This window comes from Lissotriton vulgaris, chromosome 10, assembly GCF_964263255.1.
Source record: "Lissotriton vulgaris chromosome 10, aLisVul1.2, whole genome shotgun sequence".
NCBI lineage: Eukaryota > Metazoa > Chordata > Amphibia > Caudata > Salamandridae > Lissotriton > Lissotriton vulgaris.
This window is the reverse complement of record NC_141698.1, coordinates 187,301,738-187,327,467: the sequence shown is the minus strand read 5'-3', so window position 1 is coordinate 187,327,467 and position 25,730 is coordinate 187,301,738. Positions and strand designations below refer to the sequence as shown.

Below are 25,730 nucleotides of genomic sequence, written 5' to 3'. Positions count from 1 at the left end.
AGGGCCTATAAGTTTATGTTAGGGGATAGATTCCTTAGTATTAGTATTATTCCGTTCTTTTGTAAAGCTACTAGTATATTTCTGAGAGTTCAGAGAGTTAGTTAGTAGACAGCAGCTAGTCGTTAGCATTATTGCAGTTAATCAACTTAAAGCAGACAGTCGCCATTTTGAAATCCGAAAAAGACCGAAGGCTGATAATCTCTCAGAAAGATTGAAGTTACTTCAGTTGGAGCAGCTGGTGAGCTTTGATACTAAGTCAGAGCATGCAGAGTGAAGAAGCTAGCGGAGCGAACGAATACTAGAGCGGCAGAAACTGATTTATAAGATCGAAGTTGGAAGGTGAAGATAGTCCGTGATCGAGAGGAGCGAGGAGTAGTGCAGAACAGCGAGAGTGAAACAGACGAAACAGAGAACAAGAGGGAGGTTCCAGTGACTTGGAGGGGAGCAGAGGAGACAGAGCATAGCGGTGCAGACGTGTATCCGTGACTGCAGGGGTGATCCTAAGATGAGCCAAGGCACAGACGAGAAGGGAACCCAGATGACAACGGAGTCCAGACTTCGTACTCATAAGGTGACGTTGACCCTTTCTTATTAGCGTGCACACACATTCTAATTCTTTCCTTTGCTTTTCAGGCTATATGTTATATTGCAGTATTATATTGTTGTTATAATTTGTTATTGCGTTATAAAGGGACCCCAGTTCTTAGTGAACCATTGTGTGATTGTTATTTACAGGATGCAGTTAACCTTTCTTCTAGTCAGATGCTGGTATGTGGACGGATGCGTTTCCCGTCCGGGTAAGTGGTAACTGAGCAAGGGAGCAGGGAGCACTTGAATCAGAGAATAACCTTTGCATATCGTAATTCGGCCATTCTTGTGTGAAAGGATCAAACTATATGAGATATTCCCAGTAGTATATAATTAAACTTCCTAACAGAGAGAGAGAGTTAAAGGTATTAATAGGACAGTGATCGTCGTTGTGTAGCGGCGTTAGTGAGAGCATCGTAAAAGTACGGTGTGTATACCCACAGGATTGTGGCTTGAGTAGGAGAGAGTAAGAGCATCGTTAAAAGTACGGTGTGTATACCCACAGGATTGTGGCTTGTGTGAGAGAGTGAGAGCATCGGAAGGACACGGTGCCTATACCCACAGGATTGTGGCTTGTGTGAGCACTGATTGTGGTCAGTGTGTAATGGTAAGTAATCAGAACTACCCCCTTCACTATGAGTAGGAGGGTAGCATAGTCTGGGCCTAAGATACCGCGAGACTATAAGGTATGAGTGTGGTGTAGAATATGGAATTCCTTAGTAATCAGTGAGTATTTCTAGTAATCCCTATAGATTTGGTGGTGTTTTAGAGGATCTAAGCTTGTATATTGCTAATTCCCCATCCCCAGGTAGGTACCCAGGTGCCTTGGTAAATAGGTCCTGAGGAGGGAGGTGGTTACGTTTCGGCCGGGTTGGTGGTGTCTTGGTGAGCTGATTCTATCTGGTCCGAAAATCCGGTCGTTACAAGGCACCAAAGGGCTGAGGCAAGAAAATGGCAAGTTCCTAAAAGTGTAAGTTTTAAATTACAATTCTTTAGACCCCAATCTCAATATGCCTACCTGGTTCCAATTGAAAGTTATCACTTATTAAATGCAATAAGGTAACTCAATGTTATCCTATGGGAGAGGTAGGCCTTGCAGTAGTGAAAAGCGAATTTGAGAGCGTTTCACTACCAGGAAATGTAAAACTTAAAAGCACATGTCAAACTTTTTAAATACACTGAACCATGCCTGGCTGTGTGGACAGTGTAGTACCCACCCTAGGGGTGACTTGTATGATTTAAAAGGACGGTTTAGACCTGGCAAAAGGTTTATTTTTCCAGGTCGAAATGGAAGTTTAAACTTCACACACAGGCTGCAAGGACAGGTATAAGACATGTCTAAAGGGCTACTTGAGTGGGTGGTGCAAAGAGTGCTGCAAGCCCACTAGTAGAATTTAATTTACAAGCCCTGTGTACATGTGATACCACTTTACTATGGACTTACAAATAAATTAAATGTGCCAATTGAGTTTTAGTCAATTTTACTATGTTTAAAGGAGACAGCACACACACGTTGGCACTGGTCAGCAGTTGTAAAGTGCACAGAGTACTAAGGCCAACAAAAATGAGATCAGCAAAATGGGAGGATGCAGACAAAATGTTTGAGGGAAGACCACCCTAAGGCTGACAGGTCTAACAAACATCTTTGTCCTCAATCTGACTTATGCAATTTGTGGGATTATATGATTCTTCATTAATAACTTAATCATTCCTCTCCTCATATTTACCTTCTGTGTATCAACACTTCATTTGCTCCTGCATAACTAGTTTTGTCATGTGAATCCTTAAACACCAGATTTTCTTTTTCCTATCTAAAGGCATCTACATTATCCACAACTTTTATTCTCTGATGTTACAGTCACATCCCACAGAACTAAACTGTTTTTTGAATTAAAAAGGTGTCCCAACTTTCCACACTTAAAGCATTATTTCCCCAGTACACCAATATAAACACGCATTTGCAATGCAATAGGACTCGCATTTGTTGGAGTTGGAGCTATTGACATTGTAAATGCAAATGTTTTCTTGTTATGTTTTTTAAGTGGAGTGATAATTTAAATAAAAAAAGTGCGCACTATACCATAAACTTCTATAGCAAATCTACAGTAAAACTAAGGCTATGATGACCTAAAGGGTTGTAAATGGATGAATTAAAACACTAAAAAAGGATCTTAAAATGCAAAATGGAATGTATAGATGGGGAGCATGCAGCACCCCCACCTGCAGCACCTTGTGTGCCAGGGTAGGTGCAGCACCCCGCCTCCAGTGCTTTGGGTGCCAGGGTAGGTGCTGCAGAGCAGTGCTGGACGGATTGGGGCGTGCTGGGGGAGGACTGGAGTCCCTGGGGAGGGAGAGGCTGGGGTGGGGGGCAGTGACAGAGGAGGCTGTGTGAGGTTGTGGGGCGGGCTGGGGATGGTCCAGGGGAGGGCCCCTGTCCCTGGGAAGGGAAAGGCTGCAGGAGGAGGGAGTGACGGAGGAGGCTGGCTGAGGATGTGGGTGGAGAGCGCATTCCTCGCCTGGACCGAGGAAGAGCAGGGTTCCAGCTAAAGCTGAGAGACGCACAATGCAGCAGGCTGGCACACACACACACACCACACCTTGCACATCATGCTGACTTATACTTATACACACACTGACACCCACACAGCTTGTAGGAGGTAGAGGGTGCACTGCTAGATTACATAAAGTTCTTAAGTTTTGGTGAAAGATTGAGAGGTAGGGTGCACTCTCAGGTGGCGTTTCCGTCCAACGCCTATGAATGTATAGAATAAGTTGTGTACGCATAAAAATGCGTATGCATCCCAAAGAGAGGCACTCCGGGGTGGATCAAAAAACTGATTCCAATGTTCTTGGAAGAATTCTTTTATTCGTTAATTGTTATCATGAGTAATTTCTTCGTGATATTAACATCATTTCAATAAACTTCATAGCTAAATCAACGTTTGAGTATTGAATGAGAACTCCGATGCATTTCGGGCGGGATGCCCTTTGTCAAGGAGAGCTGAAAGAAGAGGAGACGAGCCGGTGTCAGAATAAGGGGAGTTCGAAAAGTTAAAAGCAGCGTGCACTGTGTTAGTGTGAGAGTGTAAAAAACCCGGGTATAGCTAGTGCCTAAGGACCGGTATAGGGCACAGAGGTGAATCACGTGGTGAACTAGATAGATGAATCAAGGATTAAAGGAACGGTTGCGGGGTCGTGGGGTAGTGCGGGAGTGTGATTAGGGACTTTACCGAGTGAGCAAGGAGTGGCGGGAATTAATGACGGGACATAAACTTATAACGATTCAATCAGTGCTGGATTAGAGACCTGCTAAGTAAAGGGAAGACTTACTTCGAAGTGAAAGCGCCAAGGTGCGCAGGTTCGGTCAGCGTGTGGTTGAGGTCCGAGTGAAGGAAACCGGTAAAGGGCAGGAAAGTAAATGCTTGAGCGTAGAGATAGAAAAAGGACTTGTGTGGTGTATGCAAAGGGTGAACATAGAAAAGGGGTGAACTGGAGAACAGTGGCCATGTTGGAAAGGTCGGAAAGAGTAAAGTAAAGTATAAGGAAACATAAAGAGCAATGCAAAATATCTGCCAATGAATATATAATACAGTGTCAACATTATAAGTACAACTGAATTCAACGCGATCGTTGAGTCCGTGTGGTTTCAGTGTCTGCAAACGGTACATCCATTCAAGTTCCCTTTTGAGGAGAAATTTGCGGTTGTCAATGCCTTCAGGTTTTGTGATCATTTCCAATACAATGAATCGAAGTTGAGCGATGGTATGATGAAGTTCATGGAAGTGGGTAGCAACATTGGTTTTCTCGTACCTTGTTCGAATGTTAGATTTGTGCTCATTAATGCGCACTTTAATCTTTCTCTCGGTCTTGCCTACGTACAATTTGCCGCAGGGGCATTTAATGGCATAGATCAGGTTCATAGAGTCGCAGGTGGCATTAACATGTAGTTTGATTGAATGGCCTTTCATGGGGTGTCTTATGGTGTTTCCTTTAATTATACAGTTGCAATTGTTACAATTCATGCACGGCAGGGTTCCTTTGTGGTCTTTAGAAATGGAAGGTTTTTTACTGAGAATTTCCTTCATGTTGCTGCTGCGGGTGTAGGCGAACAATGGTGGAGTTTGAAAAATGTCCCTAAAATCGGGTTCCATTTGTAAGATGGGCCAGTGATTGAGGATAATTCTCTTAAAGGTTGCACTTGCCGTGGAAAATTTGGACACCAATACCATACGTTGGTCCGCTTGTTTGGTTTTCTTAGTGAGGCTTTCCTTTCTGCTGATAGTTGTGACTCGAGTGTTGCCTCCTTTAAGATGGTTTCAGGATAACCTCTGTCTATGAAACGATCATGCATTTCTTTGATCCTGATGTCAAGAGTGTTTTCATCAGAGACAATATGTTTGACACGTAAAATTTGTGAGTATGGAAGGTGCTTCTTGAGTGATCCCTGATGGAAACTAGTGTAGCGTAACGTATTGTTACGATCTGTTGTTTTCCGGTGTAGGTCAGTAATCAGTCCTTTGTCAGTGATCTTGATATTGACATCTAGGAAAGAAATCTCAGTGTCACTCATTTGCCAAGTGAGTTTAATGCGCTCGTCCTTTGTGTTCAATTCAATCAATGCATTGGTGAGGGAATCTTTGGTGTCCGTCCACATGAAAAAAAGGTTGTCAATATATCTGACGTACATCTTGATTTTATCATTGAGAGTCGTATTACCGTATATGTGCAAGTTTTCAAAGTTTTGCATGTAAATGTTGGCGTACGTTGGAGCCGCACAATTTCCCATCGCCATTCCAGATAGTTGAAGGTACCATCTATTGTCTTCTTGAAAGTAGCTGTGATATAGTGTATAGACCATAAGTTCCATCAGGAATGTTTGCATAGGCATGTCAATGTCACTATGAAGAAGGGCTTGTTCGATGGCTTCAATACCACCATGGTGGGGTATGGAAGTGTACAAGGAGCTGACATCAGCTGTACAGAGTATCAGTGAATCTCTCGTATTGATGTTAATTTGTGCCAGTTTTAGTAGAAATTTAGTAGTGTCTTTAATGTGGCTTGTCATTTTGGTAACCAAGGGTTGGAGATATTTATCGATAAACTTGCCCACTGGTTCATGTATGGATCCTTTGGTTGAGACGATAGGTCTGAAAGGTGGGTCATGGAGATTTTTGTGAATCTTCGGAGACATGTGTATTGAAGGACTCTTAGGATGTTCTCGCAACAGGTAGTTTTTAGTGCGGTATTCAATAATCCCAGCTTCATGTGCTTTCAATACAATGCTTTGCAAAATAGTTTGAAACTCCCTGGTAGGGTTGTTATCAAGTTGCATGTAAGTATTCCCATCCTGGATGTGTTCAAGTAAGCGCTGGGTGTACATGCTGGTGTTGAGAATCACAAGGGCGCCACCCTTGTCTGCTTTAACACATTTGATGTGTGGGTTATTAGCCAAGTTTTTTAAAGTGTCTAGATCCTTTTGTGTGATGTTTTTGTATTTCGAAGTTTTCTTGAGGTTTACCTTGGACAAGTCATTGCGAACCAAATTCTCAAATAAGTCAATGCACTTATGGCTACTGGGAGCCTGATAGGTGCTGGATGGTCGTAGCCCCTTGAGTTGATCTGTTTTTGCTGTTGTATTTGGAGGTAGTATGTTGTCAAAGAAGTGACGTAGTTCGAGTTTGCGGGTGAATATGAAGGTGCTAAGTTCAAGTTCAAGTAAATTGGTATGAGCAACCGGGATAAATGACGTGCCTTTTTCAAGAAGGTTCATTTGGTGGTAAGATAGAACAGTGACAGAGATGTTGATGACTAGGTGGTCTTTTTGGGTTTGGGATCTTTCTTGGTTACTGTGCTCCGGGTATTTGGAGGACTTTTCTCATTTTCCTTTCTTTTTGCTCCTCCTGGGTCTTCGGTTGATTCTTGGCCTGATTCTAAAAAATGAACCGGGGATGGTTGTTGTTGTCCGGTTGTAGATGTGGTTGCCTAGTTGTTGGTTGCTGTTTCACTCATAGATGTTACAGTAGTTGTTTTATGTCGCGGACGGTAAGTGGAGTCGCTCCCGGATGATGTAGTATCGGTTTGAGTATTGAAGGGTTTGTTGCGACCTCGCTGGGCATACACATCAGCCCAGGTATACACTTCGTCTAACTTGTAATCTAGAGTGTCTCTTCTGAATTTTCTAACCTTGCGTTCATTGATGTCTTTATGATGTGTATCAAGTGTTTGCTTGATGTCTTCTAGAGTGGTGGTGAGTTCTTCCGGTGTTAATAGATCTTTTAATTCGCAATCGATGTCTTTGATTTCCTTCTCTAGATCTTTGAGGATACCGGAAAGTTCTTCGACAATTAGAAGAATCAGGTCAAGGCTGCATTTATTCAAGATTCCATTCCATTTTACTCTGAATGTTTTTGAATTCTTGCAGAGGGAAGGCTTAAGAGCTATCCGTAACCCGCGAGGGATTCTGAGGGCTCGATGGTACTTGAGTAATGTGCTAGCGTGGAGCTTTTGATTGATATGGCGTTTAGAGAGGTATAACAGTTGTTTCAGGCATTGCTCTTTAGTGCGAATAGTTGTGGTAGGGCTGATGTCTTCTTCTATCAGCGAGTAAATGCGCTGGCGTTCATCTTCATTTTAAGCAAGAGTGTGAGCTCTTGCTTCGGTGGTTTTGCTAATCTCATCGAATTGCATGACGATGGCGTGCTACCCTCAAGTTGAGCGGATAATGGAAATGACAACAAGTAGGAGGTAGAGGGTGCACTGCTAGATTACATAAAGTCCTTAAGTTTTGGTCAAAGATTGAGAGGTAGGGTGCACTCTCAGGTGACGTTTCCGTCCAACGCCTATGAATGTATAGAATAAGTTGTGTACGCATAAAAATGCGTATGCATCCCAAAGAGAGGCACTCCGGGGTGGATCAAAAAACTGATTCCAATGTTCTTGGAAGAATTTTTTTATTCGTTAATTGTTATCATGAGTAATTTCTTCGTGATATTAACATCATATCAACAAACTTCATAGCTAAATCAACGTTTGAGAATTGAATAAGAACTCTGATGCATTTCGGGCGGGATGCCCTTTGTCAAGGAGAGCTGAAAGAAGAGGAGACGAGCCGGTGTCAGAATAAGGGGAGTTCGAAAAGTTAAAAGCAGCGTGCGCTGTGTTAGTGCGAGAGTGTAAAAAAACTGAGTATAGCTAGTGCCTAAGGACCGGTATAGGGCAAAGAGGTGAATCACGTGGTGAACTAGATAGATGAATCAAGGATTAAAGGAACGGTTGCGGGGTCGTGGGGTAGTGCGGGAGTGTGATTAGGAACTTTACCGAGTGAGCAAGGAGTGGCGGGAATTAATGACGGGACATAAACTTATAACGATTCAATCAGTGCTGGATTAGAGACCTGCTAAGTAAAGGGAAGACTTACTTCGAAGTGAAAGCGCCAAGGTGCGCAGGTTCGGTCAGCGTGTGGTTGAGTTCCGAGTGAAGGAAACCGGTAAAGGGCAGGAAAGTAAATGCTTGAGCGTAGAGATAGAAAAAGGACTTGCGTGGTGTATGCAAAGGGTGAACATAGAAAAGGGGTGAACTGGAGAACAGTGGCCATGTTGGAAAGGTCGGAAAGAGTAAAGTAAAGTATAAGGAAACATAAAGAGCAATGCAAAATATCTGCCAATGAATATATAATACAGTGTCAACATTATAAGTACAACTGAATTCAACGCGATCGTTGAGTCCGTGTGGTTTCAGTGTCTGCAAACGGTACATCCATTCAAGTTCCCTTTTGAGGAGAAATTTGCGGTTGTCAATGCCTTCAGGTTTTGTGATCATTTCCAATACAATGAATCGAAGTTGAGCGATGGTATGATGAAGTTCATGGAAGTGGGTAGCAACATTGGTTTTCTCGTACCTTGTTCGAATGTTAGATTTGTGCTCATTAATGCGCACTTTAATCTTTCTCTCGGTCTTGCCTACGTACAATTTGCTGCAGGGGCATTTAATGGCATAGATCAGGTTCATAGAGTCGCAGGTGGCATTAACATGTAGTTTGATTGAATGGCCTTTCATGGGGTGTCTTATGGTGTTTCCTTTAATTATACAGTTGCAATTGTTACAATTCATGCACGGCAGGGTTCCTTTGTGGTCTTTAGAAATGGAAGGTTTTTTACTGAGAATTTCCTTCATGTTGCTGCTGCGGGTGTAGGCGAACAATGGTGGAGTTTGAAAAATGTCCCTAAAATCGGGTTCCATTTGTAAGATGGGCCAGTGATTGAGGATAATTCTCTTAAAGGTTGCACTTGCCGTGGAAAATTTGGACACCAATACCATACGTTGGTCCGCTTGTTTGGTTTTCTTAGTGAGGCTTTCCTTTCTGCTGATAGTTGTGACTCGAGTGTTGCCTCCTTTAAGATGGTTTCAGGATAACCTCTGTCTATGAAACGATCATGCATTTCTTTGATCCTGATATCAAGAGTGTTTTCATCAGAGACAATATGTTTGACACGTAAAATTTGTGAGTATGGAAGGTGCTTCTTGAGTGATCCCTGATGGAAACTAGTGTAGCGTAACGTATTGTTACGATCTGTTGTTTTCCGGTGTAGGTCAGTAATCAGTCCTTTGTCAGTGATCTTGATATTGACATCTAGGAAAGAAATCTCAGTGTCACTCATTTGCCAAGTGAGTTTAATGCGCTCGTCCTTTGTGTTCAATTCAATCAATGCATTGGTGAGGGAATCTTTGGTGTCCGTCCACATGAAAAAAAGGTTGTCAATATATCTGACGTACATCTTGATTTTATCATTGAGAGTCGTATTACCGTATATGTGCAAGTTTTCAAAGTTTTGCATGTAAATGTTGGCGTACGTTGGAGCCGCACAATTTCCCATCGCCATTCCAGATAGTTGAAGGTACCATCTATTGTCTTCTTGAAAGTAGCTGTGATATAGTGTATAGACCATAAGTTCCATCAGGAATGTTTGCATAGGCATGTCAATGTCACTATGAAGAAGGGCTTGTTCGATGGCTTCAATACCACCATGGTGGGGTATGGAAGTGTACAAGGAGCTGACATCAGCTGTACAGAGTATCAGTGAATCTCTCGTATTGATGTTAATTTGTGCCAGTTTTAGTAGAAATTTAGTAGTGTCTTTAATGTGGCTTGTCATTTTGGTAACCAAGGGTTGGAGATATTTATCGATAAACTTGCCCACTGGTTCATGTATGGATCCTTTGGTTGAGATGATAGGTCTGAAAGGTGGGTCATGGAGATTTTTGTGAATCTTCGGAGACATGTGTATTGAAGGACTCTTAGGATGTTCTCGCAACAGGTAGTTTTTAGTGCGGTATTCAATAATCCCAGCTTCATGTGCTTTCAATACAATGCTTTGCAAAATAGTTTGAAACTCCCTGGTAGGGTTGTTATCAAGTTGCATGTAAGTATTCCCATCCTGGATGTGTTCAAGTAAGCGCTGGGTGTACATGCTGGTGTTGAGAATCACAAGGGCGCCACCCTTGTCTGCTTTAACACATTTGATGTGTGGGTTATTAGCCAAGTTTTTTAAAGTGTCTAGATCCTATTGTGTGATGTTTTTGTATTTCGAAGTTTTCTTGAGGTTTACCTTGGACAAGTCATTGCGAACCAAATTCTCAAATAAGTCAATGCACTTATGGCTACTGGGAGCCTGATAGGTGCTGGATGGTCGTAGCCCCTTGAGTTGATCTGTTTTTGCTGTTGTATTTGGAGGTAGTATGTTGTCAAAGAAGTGACGTAGTTCGAGTTTGCGGGTGAATATGAAGGTGCTAAGTTCAAGTTCAAGTAAATTGGTATGAGCAACCGGGATAAATGACGTGCCTTTTTCAAGAAGGTTCATTTGGTGGTAAGATAGAACAGTGACAGAGATGTTGATGACTAGGTGGTCTTTTTGGGTTTGAGATCTTTCTTGGTTACTGTGCTCCGGGTATTTGGAGGACTTTTCTCATTTTCCTTTCTTTTTGCTCCTCCTGGGTCTTCGGTTGATTCTTGGCCTGATTCTAAAAAATGAACCGGGGATGGTTGTTGTTGTCCGGTTGTAGATGTGGTTGCCTAGTTGTTGGTTGCTGTTTCACTCATAGATGTTACAGTAGTTGTTTTATGTGGCGGATGGTAAGTGGAGTCGCTCCCGGATGATGTAGTATCGGTTTGAGTATTGAAGGGTTTGTTGCGACATCGCTGGGCATACACATCGGCCCAGGTATACACTTCGTCTAACTTGTAATCTAGAGTGTCTCTTCTGAATTTTCTAACCTTGCGTTCATTGATGTCTTTATGATGTGTATCAAGTGTTTGCTTGATGTCTTCTAGAGTGGTGGTGAGTTCTTCCGGTGTTAATAGATCTTTTAATTCGCAATCGATGTCTTTGATTTCCTTCTCTAGATCTTTGAGGATACCGGAAAGTTCTTCGACAATTAGAAGAATCAGGTCCAGGCTGCATTTATTCAAGATTCCATTCCATTTTACTCTGAATGTTTTTGAATTCTTGCAGAGGGAAGGCTTAAGAGCTATCCGTAACCCGCGAGGGATTCTGAGGGCTCGATGGTACTTGAGTAATGTGCTAGCGTGGAGCTTTTGATTGATATGGCGTTTAGAGAGGTATAACAGTTGTTTCAGGCATTGCTCTTTAGTGCGAATAGTTGTGGTAGGGCTGATGTCTTCTTCTATCAGCGAGTAAATGCGCTGGCGTTCATCTTCATTTTAAGCAAGAGTGTGAGCTCTTGCTTCGGTGGTTTTGCTAATCTCATCGAATTGCATGACGATGGCGTGCTACCCTCAAGTTGAGCGGATAATGGAAATGACAACAAGTAGGAGGTAGAGGGTGCACTGCTAGATTACATAAAGTCCTTAAGTTTTGGTCAAAGATTGAGAGGTAGGGTGCACTCTCAGGTGGCGTTTCCGTCCAACGCCTATGAATGTATAGAATAAGTTGTGTACGCATAAAAATGCGTATGCATCCCAAAGAGAGGCACTCCGGGGTGGATCAAAAAACTGATTCCAATGTTCTTGGAAGAATTTTTTTATTCGTTAATTGTTATCATGAGTAATTTCTTCGTGATATTAACATCATATCAACAAACTTCATAGCTAAATCAACGTTTGAGTATTGAATAAGAACTCTGATGCATTTCGGGCGGGATGCCCTTTGTCAAGGAGAGCTGAAAGAAGAGGAGACGAGCCGGTGTCAGAATAAGGGGAGTTCGAAAAGTTAAAAGCAGCGTGCGCTGTGTTAGTGCGAGAGTGTAAAAAACCTGGGTATAGCTAGTGCCTAAGGACCGGTATAGGGCAAAGAGGTGAATCACGTGGTGAACTAGATAGATGAATCAAGGATTAAAGGAACGGTTGCGGGGTCGTGGGGTAGTGCGGGAGTGTGATTAGGATCTTTACCGAGTGAGCAAGGAGTGGCGGGAATTAATGACAGGACATAAACTTATAACGATTCAAGCAGTGCTGGATTAGAGACCTGCTAAGTAAAGGGAAGACTTACTTCGAAGTGAAAGCGCCGAGGTGCGCAGGTTCGGTCAGTGTGTGGTTGAGTTCCGAGTGAAGGAAACCGGTAAAGGGCAGGAAAGTAAATGCTTGAGCGTAGAGATAGAAAAAGGACTCGCGTGGTGTATGCAAAGGGTTAACATAGAAAAGGGGTGAACTGCGGCCACAGTCCACCCCAACCAGTTAAGGCGAGTCTTCCCTCTGCTGCCTGACATCCACAGGAAGACTCTTGTGCAAACCCTGGTGATAAGCCGTTTGGACTACTGCAACGGCCTCCTCATATAAGCAAATGAGGAGGCGCTTAATCGTTTGCAGGTAGTCCAAAATACGGCCGCCAGATTGATTCTAAATGCTCCTGCAAGAACCCCGTCCAAACCCCTGCTAAGACATCTCCACTGGTTGCCAATACGACAACGTGTTAAATTTAAAATCTGCTGCTTAGTGCACAAATGCCTTTATGGGCAAGGCCCCAGATATCTGGCACAAAAATTTCAGATATACAAACCTGAACGCCTTTTACGTTCCAGCAACCAATGTCTGCTGGAAATCCCTACCATTAAAAAAGTTAGACAAGGTGGACGTGCTCTATCCTTTATAGGCCCTACCATCTGGAACAAGCTTCCATCCAACCTGAGACACAATGATAATCATCTGTGTTTCAGGAAAACATTAAAAACTTTTCTGTTTCAGGAAGCATAACCCATCCTGTGGTACCACACGAAGCCTACATTTTCTTCAGTACTGATGCGAGCAAAGCGCGGAGATACCTCATGGGTCGATTCTGGCGCGATATAAGCAATTAAATAAAATTAAATAAATAAATAAACTGGAGAACAGTGGCCATGTTGGAAAGGTCGGAAAGAGTAAAGTAAAGTAAAGTATAAGGAAACATAAAGAGCAATGCAAAATATCTGCCAATGAATATATAATACAGTGTCAACATTATAAGTAACAACTGAATTCGACGCGATCGTTGAGTCCGTGTGGTTTCAGTGTCTGTTGAATACAACACTGTAAAGTATGAGACCCAGGAGACACATTCCAGTAGGTAAGCAAGGGGAAATGCCTGCCCTCAGCGACTCGACAGAGCCTTCACTTTTTTGTCCCGGGTTGGAAAAGAAACTAGTAAGGAACAAATGTGTGCATTTTGCACAAATCCCAGCGCCAGGGGTCGGGCATCTCTCGCTACGTACTTACAGTGCTGCGCAGCTCCCAGATGTCCCCAAATCACTGCAGTTCTCTTGGCTGCCCTGGGAGCCGACTGCATTTCTCACTGCTCCGCTGGGCGCCAGCAACCCTGCCCGCCGCTGCCGCTTCGCTCCGCGTTTTCCATGCCCTACGCTGCGGCCACAGTCCACCCCAACCAGTGGTGCGCGCACCCCATAGAGGAGCGGGGGCAAGCGAGCGATGTCGCTCGCTGCGCGTAACAGTCATGAACGGGAATGGGCGGAGCAAAGGCGGAACATGCGCCCGCCTTTGCCCAATTGCGTGCAGATTTTTTTTTTTGAAACACGCTGAAGCGTGTGGTCAGCGTGTGGTCAGCTTTCAGAAACCCATACAAGAGGTCTTGTGCTGCGCAAGTAATGCTGCGCACTGCAACACTAGATGCGAGACCTAAAAATAAAATGATTACCACGTAGGCATAAGTGGTACGCATGCACATACAGAGAGAACAGGGAAAGCACAGGTAGTAGGTGTACAATTTCCGCTCTTACAAAACATGTTTCCTAAGAACTAGCAGTGCAAGCTTTGCTCCCAAATGCAAAACGAAAAAAACAGCATTCCTGCACCCCTTCCCACACACAACTTAAAAACCTAGTACAGTACAAGTAAGATGAGAGCAATCTTCAAGCACACAGAGAAACTGATTCAGAAAAGGTAGCAGCAGTATAAACTGCCTTTGTCCTTGAGCACCTTGGAGTGCTCATACTGAATGACCTCAAAGGCCCCAACCAAGAGTAATTGAATGTGGGAGTGCAAAGTAAGAGTTCTAACCAGTAGAAAAGGTATGCTATGTTAAGAATATACATGGTGGTTGTCATCAATGTGGAGTGTTGTGTCCATTTCTGAAACCCTTATCTTGATTACCTTGTCCCACTCTGGTTCTATCAACAGTACTGTGTCCAGCTCTATAGGCCATCTTTGTTGTGCTACATACACTTCAGAAAGCCACCTCTGGCCATTTTGTACAGCTATAGGGGCTACCTCTAGCATATACTTAGTGCCGATCTAGAGCCCGTTTTCTGAACTTGCTTCAGGTCGCAGAGTGCCAATGAGAAGCTCTCACTCTGGTGCGTCTCCTTTCTATTAAATTCTCTGAACTGCGACATCTGACAGGCACTCGCCTTTAATCACATAGAGTAATGCCTCTTTTGCATCAAGATTTAACACACTTGTTCATGTAAACAGATAATGTAGCAGTCTTTTTTATATGGTCCCTTAGGGGGGTGCCCACAGCATAAGATCAGTGGCCTACTGAGGGTGCATAACACGACCAAATGATTCATCTGTTTAATTTGGCAGTTTTTATTTACCTTATGGATTTTCACTGCTGCATTATAAAATGATTTTCTAATGCAAAGCATTTAAACAAACCATCAATTCTGACCTACTAAAAATATAACGACCATTCTGGGACAGAAATGATAACCCATCTAGAACTACCACTGAAATACATCGGATTATGGGTCTATATGGAAAATCACAGCATGTACGTAGTTCTTCCTGGATTGAAAATTTAGTTAACATTAGGGTTAGGGTCTAGAGCTGCCAAATGCAACTTTGCACGTACACTTGTATGTTATCAACAGTGTTATACATCTAAAAATGAGTGCACTCAGTTTGTCAAAGTCTTGACTTGGATCCAGTAAAGAAGTAGGAGCTGACATGAACCATTCACATATGTATCACTCAAGAATTCTGAGATGAACTTGGGCGAGCATTTTCATTCATTCACATACTCCTCGCCATACTGGAGCACAGCAGTTCTGCATGGTCAAGTGACTGATGGCAGCATGAAGTCCTCCACCACCGTTCCAGCCCAAAATTTTTCCTCCCCCCCCCCCGCCCCCGCCCCCGCATGGACGTTTTTAACCTCACTTTAGGGGCATGTTTTCTGTCCAGTAACCGCTTTCGTTCATGGCAACGCAGCTGTCCGATCCACCTGCTGTCACCAATTCTAGAAAATATGCAGAGTGGCCTTTACTTCGCTCAAAGATTTCTATTTGTCTCACATCGTGCCACCATAGAACGCTTCGATTATTATGCATAAGGTAATATTCAACATCTTAAAAGTATACAGAATCTCCGTAGATAAAATAATTTCTGCACACATAAAGCAGCCACTTTAATGTATGTTTTTTTTCCACTGCAGTAAGTTTTATAAAAAGATATACTGACAAATACGTATCGAAAAGCCTGGATTAAATAGATCAACTCATACACGCACAAATTATATTTGCAAAGTTTCGCACACAAAAGCCGTAATGTTTTTTTCTACTTTTAATGGCTTTCAGAAGCAATAAATAAGGCACTTACACTGCACAGTGACATTTTTTTTATAACTTAGGCCCTCCCCTCAGCCAGTATTACCTGCCTTCCTCAGCCACCCTATCTGGGAGCCGGACACTGCCATGTAGTCCGAATCGGCGATGACTCGCACTCGCACGCCGCGCTCGTGAAGCATCAGAACTGCCCTACCCAGGTGCAGACTGGAGAAAGAGAAGACGCAGAGTTCAAGCGACTGCCTGGCGGAGAGCAGGTGCCGCAGTAGCCGGTTGAGGGAACTTTCGACGTGCGGTAGCTTGCAGGTGCAAGGCACAGGCCGTTCGGGGTGCAGCTCAGCGTCGGTACATGTCACCCCCGCAGGGAAGAACAGCACCTCCCGGAGGGGCTTCCGCCGACGTCTAAGCAGCTGCAGGAAGCCCTCCACACTCAGGGCCAGAACGAAGGCTGAGAGGCCTAGAAGCTTCCAGGAGTAGGAGCAAAGCATGGCACCTCAATAATGTCCCGCGTGCTGCTGCGCGAGTACATTGCGCATGCGCGTGTTGGGCTTCACGGCCGCGGGGGCGGAGTTACCAAGTCTTACCTTTTCAACCTGCCGCGAGCCTAACAGACTTTGACACCGTTGACGCAGCGCCATGAACTGTCAAAAGGGCAAGGCGCGGTTATCCAACGGGGTTACTGATAATTGTTTACTCGATGTTACAGTTTAAGCAAGACTCAAGTTGTAAGGTTCCTAAGCAATGGCGTCACGTAAAACGATACTCCCCCGGCAGAATGTGATGAGCGGCCCCAAGTCTTCAATATCTCACAATATTCACAGGCTTAGGGCTAAATGAGGGTGCCCCCTGAAGCGTTAGTGGCCCATTAGGGGCGCCCTAGTGGGCCCCTAACGCAGTGGCGTATGTTACAGCCAGCCCTGTTCCTAAGTGGCAGAGCAAGTAAACAATGTTCCAAGACAGCTGTTCCAAAGCGTCACCGCGCGAAGTTTAAACTATCATAAAGCAGGGTAGACGTGGTACATCTATTCTTCGGGGTGCAATCAGTAAAGTGAGTGGTATTTTAGGAAGACGTCTAAAGCAAAATTACATATATTACATCAACTTAAGAAGAATATTAGGGAAGGAGCATATGCAGGAGGTTTTTTAAATTTCGAGAAAATAATGCCCAATTCACACTTAGTTATCACAACTAGGCCTCTGTTTGTATTATATTTGGAGAAAGAAATGTGAACTTTTATTGTATGTGCATGAGTTTTTCCACGTGCACGTTTGCTCCGTGCTTTTCCATTTTAGAAAATAAGAGAAACAGAAGCCTAATCCATGGTCTCTGTAATAATAAATTGTATTAATTTGTGTTTCTCTTGAGGAAGCCATTTGAAAAATGTTCCGGTCTCTGTAACTTTCAAGATCCTTTACTCAAGCCTTTCCTAGGGAACATTAATTAGTTGAACTGCCTATCACCCCCCCCCCCTGTATTCCTGCCTGTTTGACCTCACGAATTAGTGTGTTGCCTAGACTCTCTGGATGGTACTTTACTTGACTTATTCAGGGAAGACCCAGTGTTCTGGACCCCTGTTCTTACTTCAGTTTTAAACTCTACCTGCAGCGAGGGGGTGCCCAGGTCGTGGCGGGCATCTATAATTGTCCCTGTTTTAAAAAAAGGAAACATGCATGATGTCAAGTGCTATTGCCCAATAACCCTTCTGCATTCCTCAGTTAGAATTATTGGGAGAGTTGTATTGGATCGCTTACTGGATTGGATTCATATTAACAGCATACATGCACCAAGCAGGTACGGGTTCAGAAAGGGTCTCGGTACAATTGAGCAGTGTCTTTGATAGAGCGCGCAGGTCACCCGACTAAACATAATGCACACTTGGGCCCATAAAAAAATAATCTTCAACATACTCTAATCAGGTAACCTACACACTATTATCAGTAATTCAGTTTCGCTTCTTTCTATTTCCGTGTACCTGATTTACCAATCCTTGAAACAGGTACCTAAGATCACAATGGATCAGGAGCTAGCTGTGGGATTAAGTAGACAGCACCAAAAATACCATGCAATGGGGGGGGCGTGGCTACGAGCCGACCGAGATGGCGGCGTAGTGCGAGAGCTCTGAGGCCAAAACAGCTCTAACTGCAATAATCCGTCTATCCATTCGGCTTATGGCACCTTCTGAAGCCTGGCCAGAGTGCCGAGACGGGGAGACGCTGTCTGCCCCTGTCCCGGACAAAATCGAGTGACGCCAACCGGAGATAGACCGAGGAGGTGAGACGGGCCCTGCCGCGTATCCGGACACCGTCCTGCCGCAGAGCTGCGAACCGACCGGAAGTGCCCTGTGGTCGGGGTGCTACACCGGAAGGTGCCGCTGGTCGACTGCGGACCGCATTGACGACCGACCTTTGTGTGAGCGGAGGTGGGACTGTTTCGAACAATCGTTTACCCAGCGGTGCTACCACACATGTGTGTGAGGAATCTGGCACCCCAGCGACAAAACACCTATTAAGCCCGGCGCGCCCCGGGACCGGGAGGACCGGCGGACTGTTGTGCTGGCTGAGCGCGCGGCGACGCCTGCTCCCGCCTCCCCCTGGAAACGAATATCTTCACCTGCCTGGTGTAGGGGCACGGGCGCTGCGAAAAGAAGAGACCAGGGCGAAATTTGCTAGCCGCTGGGAGCCCGAAACTGCACTCGGCTGGGCCTACAGTGATCAGTGAGACTGAGTAACAATACCGCCTGGTAGGGGGACAGTGAGTACTGGCAGACGACAGGAGGAGTGGGGACCTGTGAATTTAGCACTGGGACAGTAGGGGAGCCAATACTTCACCGCTCCTAGCATACGCCATTAAACTGTTTCCCCTTGTGGCGAACGCGGGGCCCTGGAAGACGACGCCATTTTGGATACGGCTTCCCCACAGCCTAGAACAGTGGTGCCATCGACATACTGCGTGACGGAGACGCAGGTGCAAACAGCGAAACAACAGCCAAAAGTAATGGCGGGAAGGGTACCCAGACATACTACGGCACAATCGAAACTGGAGAAATACGCCTTCGAAAAATCCGCCGTGCAGCACCCGGAGGGCCGCCCGTCCACGGGAAAAAGTCCAGAGGGAGATGGCTCCAAAAAAGTGACACTAGAGGATCTAATGAAGATGCTCTCCAGCGTCCAAGCGACGGTGGGGTCTATCTCAACGGACATTGGCCTACTAAGGGCCGATCTTCACAAAATGGCGGAGTGTGTGGCGCAGGTGGAAGTTGTTACCAAATCCTTAGTGGAAGACACCTCGGAACTACAGCTCGCTGCTGAGCGCATGGAAGCGGTCACCAGAAAGCTACAGGAACGACTGGATGATCAGGAAGGACGCTCACGGAGGAACAACATCCGAATTCTAGGCATTCCGGAGTCGGAAGGCAAGCAAACGATGGATCTATATGTGGAGGACTTAATTAAGACAAAACTGCAACCGAAGGGCCTCTCCCACTTCTTCTCTGTCAAGAGGGCGCATAGAGTTCCTGGGGGTGCGCCGAAACCGTGGGCACCGCCGCGACCAGTACTGGCCAGACTTTTTAATTTCCGTGATAGGGATGCCATACTTCAAACAGCCAGGATCTCTGCACCTATTAAAATACTGAACTCCACTGTTGCCTTCTTCCCAGACTACACGGCTGAGGTAGCCCGGCGCCGGAAAACCTTCACTGATGTAAAAAAAAGCTTTGCGGGCCAAAGAGTTACCCTACTCCATGCTTTTCCCGGCAAGACTGAGAGTCGTGGACAATCACAAAGCATGGTTCTTCGACACCCCGGAGGCGGCGAGAGACTGGTTGGATGGTTGGAGGCGTACTGAGGCTCTGCGGCGAGCTGGCAGGGGTCATCGCGATCAAAAGACAACTACTCAGACAAATCACCAGGCATCACAAGGACATAGTCAGGACCTATTTGCTGAATCAGGTCTGGAGGAAGGTGAGCCTCCGGAGGAGTAACGCCGGAACTCAGGACATTGATCGAACTTTCTACAGCAATCTGACTATGAGACCCTTGGTGTTCACTCCGTGTCAGGCAGATGAGGTCACACGGAACTGGTTGTGAGGTCACAGAGCTACTTACCCCTTACAAGCAAGTACAGTGGGTTGGGTTGGGACTATGCGCTCTGCTAAGTTGGGGAGGCGGGCGGTTTCAGGCCCGTGCAGCAGGGAGGGGGGAGGGAAGGGGCTGTTTGAATGTTTTAGTTCTTGAGATTTGCGACAAAACACGACATGTTCTACAAAACACGAAGGAGACAAGTTTCTTGGTAAAGGTGAGCGGCGAGGCCCGTCCCCTATTGACCTGAACAACATCACACATACACCGAAATGGCAGCACACGTGATGAATACACCTAAGAATCGTACACCACATTCCTCTCACACATCTACCTTGGCAGTCCTAACATGGGGACTGGGCGACAAGGTGAAGAGGGGCCTAGTGCTACAATACCTGAAACGCTGCAAACCAGCGATAGTCCTATTACAAGAAACTCACCTTGTTGGCTCGGCCTCGAGGGCGATGGATAGATGGGGGTATAAATTCATTGCGCATGCAGATTTCTCCTCCGGCTCTAGAGGGACAGGAATACTTATTCGAAAGAACTTTCAAATGGTGTGTCAACAGACAAAAATAGACAATCGGGGACGCTTTGCAGCGGCGACGATACAGTGGGAGGGCCAACTGTACAACTTTGTGTCCGTGTATGTCCCTCCTGGCCTGCATGCCACAGCACACACGGCCCTTGCTACCTTTCTCCTGTCATTGCCGGCGGCAAAGCTAGTGATAGGGGGCGACTTTAATGACGTTCTAGATCATGAGATGGATAGACACCCACATACCACAACGGTGCGGGGAGGCGGACGACTTACTGGACTATTGGATGCCCTGGGACTGACAGACTGCTGGCGACATAAACATCCCTACGACAAGCAGTATACTTATTACTCAGCGACACATCACTGTCTATCACGTATAGATTACATTTTAATGTCCGGAGACGGGCTACACGGCATTGAGGAGGTAGACATCCGTCCCAGGGGTATCTCAGATCACTCTCCGCTGCGACTCACATACACAAATCACCGCTCTCGTAGAAGCCGCATTTTTCTTATTCACGCTGGCTATCTGCAGAGCGCCCCTTTGAGGAAAACCCTTTCTAGCACGGCCAAATACTACTTTCAGGAGAATTCGGGCTCAGTGAGCTCCCATAGTACCCTATGGGAAGCATATAAAACGGTCATACGTGGGCAGGCAATTGCTTCCATAGTCGCCCATAGGCGGACTCAGAATCAAGAACTTAGTGCCCTTGAGAACGCTCTTAAGGATGCCCTCTCTGACCAAGAGACCCACCCGTCCCCGGGAGCTGCTCAGACAGTCCGACTGCGACAAGTTGAATGGAAGGCATATCAAAGAGAAATGGTACAGACTACAATTCAGGCCTCCCGTCATAGGATATACGAGTTGGGCGTTAAAGCTGGAAAGATGCTAGCTTGGCTCGACAAAAAGGAAAAAGCAGGCAGGGTCATTGCACAACTGACATTACCTGAAGGCAATTCGACCTCGGACCCAGGGGCCATAGTCGAACGGCTAGCTGATCATTTTGAGACAATTTATGCCCCCAGGCGACGTACTCGACAGATGAAGCCTATGATTATATTAAAGATCTGACAATCCCCTGCCTCTCACCTGAGGCAGCACTTTTGCTAGAGGCAGACATCACCGTGGAGGAGGTACGAGAAGCGACTGACGCGTTAGCGTCCGGCAAGGCTCTGGGACCCAACGGACTCCAAGTAGAACTGTATAAGCAAACAGCTTCCATAATGGCCCCCCATCTACTCAAAATGTTCGTGGACAGCCTAAAAGTAGGAGAACTCCCTAAAGATCAATGCCTTGCCACGATTATCCAGATCCATAAACCTGGTAAAGCACCGGAGGCATGCAATTCTTACTGCCCCATCTCCTTACCAAACGCTGAACCAAAGATCCTTGCCAAATTACTATCACAGCGTTTGGCCCCCCACCTTGCCACCTTGGTACACCCGGACCAATCTGGCTTTATGCCAAATTGTAATACCTCGCATAATCTGCGCCGTCTACAGGCGGTGCTGGCTCGCCGGGAGTACATACAGGAGCCGGCGGTACTTCTCTCCCTTGACGCCACTATGGCGTTTGACACCGTGGAATGGCCTTATCTATTTGTGGTGCTTCGTCCCCAAGTTCTGCGCGTGGGTCCGCCTGCTTTATACCGGGCCCTTGGCCCAGATAGCAGCTAATGGTCACATCTCTAGGGATTTCCCGCTTGGTCGTGGGACGAGGCAGGGATGCCCATTATCCCCCTTACTGTTCACGCTAGTCCTTGAACCGTTGGCGATTTGGGTTCGGTGGGAACCGTCCATCAAAGGTATCAGATGGTCGTCATCATGGGAGGATCGGATATCTCTCTATGCGGACAACATCCTTCTTTATCTCACCTCCCCTAAAAAATCAATCCTAGAACTACTTAATGTTTGCGAAAAGTTCGGGAGAGTCTCGGTATGTAGAATTAACGGGACCAAATCAGTCTTATACGTCCTTGCCGGCTGTCCACCCTCACTCCAGGTGGACTGTCCGTTATGTTACACTGACACCCCTTTTAAGTATCTGGGAATCCATGTTTCATCCAACCCGGAAGAATTTCACGCCCTAAATTTGAAACCCCCACTGGAACGGTTCAATCGAGACGTGAAGGTTTGGCGTTCCCTCCCTCTCACCCTCCTGGGCAAACCCGCGTTGTTGAAAATGATGACATTGCCCCGTTTTCTTTACCTTCTTGAGAACACGCCGTTCCCGGTCCCCCCCTCCTACTTCAAAGCCATCGCAGCAGCGGTTTCTACTTTGCTGTGGGACGGGAAACCAGCGCGGATTGCGCAATGCAAACTGGTAAAAGACTGGTATGATGGGGGCATAGCGCTCCCCAATATTGAACTGTATTACTGGGCTGCCCATCTTAAGCAAATCAATTATTGGCCCACAGATGGAACCCGCCTTTTTGGCAGACAGGCAGGGTATTGAGACCAGGGGACTGCTAAGAAACCTATATAGTCGCAACGTCCCATCCGACCTCGTAGGTCCGACCCGTCACACGGTTCAGCTCTGGTACAAGGCACATAGGCACCTTCAGTGCGCGAACGTTGTCACACAAATGACACCCCTGTGGGACTCGCATAGATTGGGCTTCATGGGCAATAGCAAAGGGTTTCAGGCGTGGGACGCCATAGGTATATCAGTGGTGGGGGATCTCTGGAGAAAGAACAACATAGTAGACTTCACCTACCTACAAACCAAACATGATATGGCACAGTCAGAGTACTATAGATACTTGCAGATACATCATGCGCTTCTGTCAGCCATCCCGGTGGGAACGAAACTACAGGAGTCCACCCCTCTAGAGGACAGGCTACTGACAGAATATATGCCCTACAAAGCAACGTCCTTCACATACCGGAAACTGGTCAACAACCTCCCTGACATGCTTTCCAAAATACGTTTGACGTGGGTGGGCGATATTGGTGAACTTGATGATTCGGAATGGCAGGAGGCTCTCTCGTCACCCCGAGAATCAGCGATTCCTTCCAGACTTAAGCTGGTACAGTTAAAAGTACTACACCGCACATATTACACCAGAACAGTCCTTTATAGAATAGGGAGAGCCTCACACGAATATTGCCTCCGCGGATGCGGAGAGAGAGGAACATTCTTCCATACTATTTGGGACTGTAGCCGGGTGGCCATGTATTGGGCAGCAGTAATGCGAACCATTTCCTAAACCACAACTATTTCCCTGATGCCCATCCCACGTCGCTGCCTGTTAAACATCTGGGATGCAGAGGACTTGACCCATCGTCAACAGGACTGGGCAACGCTGGGAATGTTGATGGCAAAACGTAATATTGCTAGACTGTGGGGTTCTAACGTACTGCCCACACTGCAAGACTGGTGTAGGGACATGGATGAAGCAATGGTGGCCAAGAAAGCAGTATTTGTTCATCGGGGTTGCCCTGAGAAGTGGGGGCAAATCTTGGGGGGCCTGGAACAAATTTAGAGGGGACATATGCGAGCCGCCGCGAGTTGACCCGGATGAGTGTCTTTCAGATTAAGAGTTGGGCCTGAGGTCTATATGTGTCACTGAGTAAATCTCCTGCTGTGATGAACTCCGTCCTACTGCTTATTGAACATCATAATGCGGGGGGCGGGTGGCGGTTGCACTGCCAATGTTAACTATGCTGCACATTTGAACATTGTTTTGTCGCTTGTGGAGATTTGAACGTTATTAACGTGTTTTTAATTTAACGCACAGTTTTGTTACAGGGTTAAAACAAAAATCATAGACCTAAGCCATATCGTATATTTGTATTGTCTGCATTATGGTACAACATATTCTCATTCGCCGCCGGGCCCCTGGGTTATCGGCTAAACGGCTGTGTTATCCTAACAATGATACTTAGACTGCGTTGCTATTGCGGCTGGCCTAGGAGGTTGTAGGCCCTACATTGTGTTATACTGAAATGAACAATAATGGTCTTAAAAAAAAAATAAGAAAAAAAAAATACCATGCAACATTGAAATAACGATTTGTACTTTTTATAATGACCACAGACGCAAGAAGTTTTGAACACCTTTATCTAATTCTCTTCTTCATCATATGCCATGAGCCACAAATTTACACAGATCAAACTGTCTATAACTAGAATTAGAACTATTGTGTAGCTATGAATGAGAGTAAGAAACATTTAGAAATCGAAAAATAAAGGGAAAGGAAAAATAGGGAACACGCTATTTTAGATCAGCAGACTTTCACAACTTCACTAAAGGCGGGTAAAGAAAGGGAACATACTACTCAAAGCAGACTTTCAAAAGTCACTAACGGTTTATAAGAAACGAAACTTATGCAATTTGATTTATCCAGATGTGCTTATTCTCTAAAGGGAGGGTAAGAATGGAACAAACTATATATGCAAACGGTTCTGTATTTGACTAAGGGTAGGAAGAAAATGGAACATGCTAATAGACAAGTTTTGCACGGAAACCTTATTTATAGAAAACAGGGTAAAGGACGTAGGAAATAATGCTTTATTCAGGACAAGAGAGAGAAGTTTAAATAGACAAACACCCACACTCAGTTATATTTACCTAGGATAGCTTGAAGACTAACCCTGGCCACGAGTCAGTCGGAAAAGGCGGGAAGGGACCCTCAAGGACTTCTGTTGCCAGTAGGCGAGCAGGTACAGCTCATGGACAGTCAGGACAGGATAACCCCAGGATTTGGATCAGGACTGGGCTCACCAAAGAGTACGACCAACACCTGCAGCTTCGGATGCAACGCCTGCGCTGCCCCCTCTCTGCAAGGAATCTGCCAATAACCCCGATTGGGTTCTCGAATCTCTTAGCAAAGTGCTTCGCCAGCACTTAAGGTTTCCCAAACCCCGGCAGAGTCTGTGGAAATTACGGACAGAGTGCTCCGCAGCTCTCTGTATCAATTACCTATAGAGTTCGTTGGGTTAGTGACAGGTCAGCTATTCAGACAAGTCAGACAATTTCTCTAGCTAAACCTAGGCTAGTTATACTGTTTTCGGGTTCGTGTGCCACCCCCTAATGTTGCAAGTGAAAGGTTCCCTCATTTCTGATTGGGCAAAAGAGGAGGTTAGGTCATTGCACCTCCTAAATTTTAGACTTTCTCAGACTTATTATTCATTTTCGTACCCACCCCTTAAATTCTAACTTCCCATGGCATATGGTTTACAAAGAACAATGGGGTACACATTAGTTATATACAATTGTTGCGACTGAAGGTACAGTTCGGCTTCGTCCTGCTGGGTTACAGGTCCGTTCCCAGGAACATCTTGGCTTCGGCTGAAAGCTGGCTGGGTTCCACTACTGCATGACTTTCTTTTCCCCCATCACATGGCTGATACCATACGGGCTTCAAAGATGGAGTAGCAAGCGCCTCCCAGGCCCAAGGAATATGATACATGAAAAGTAAGCTAAAACAATTTAGAAACACAAAAAAAAATGAATACACTGTATACCGTGATTGGCTATACTACACCCCTTACTTTATAATAACTATAG

The 25,730-nt window shown here is 45.5% G+C and overlaps 1 protein-coding gene across 1 annotated transcript in view; it reads right to left on the bottom strand.

Moving 5' to 3' along the window:
• PLD6 (phospholipase D family member 6) overlaps positions 1 to 16,100 on the bottom strand; it is a 293,153-nt gene extending 277,053 nt beyond the window's left edge. The window contains exon 1 of the mRNA XM_086942405.1: positions 15,686 to 16,100. Coding sequence (XP_086798531.1) covers positions 15,686 to 16,085 — 400 coding nt within the window. The 5' untranslated portion in view covers positions 16,086 to 16,100. The remainder of the gene's footprint in view (positions 1 to 15,685) is intronic.
• Positions 16,101 to 25,730: the final 9,630 nt, after the last annotated feature.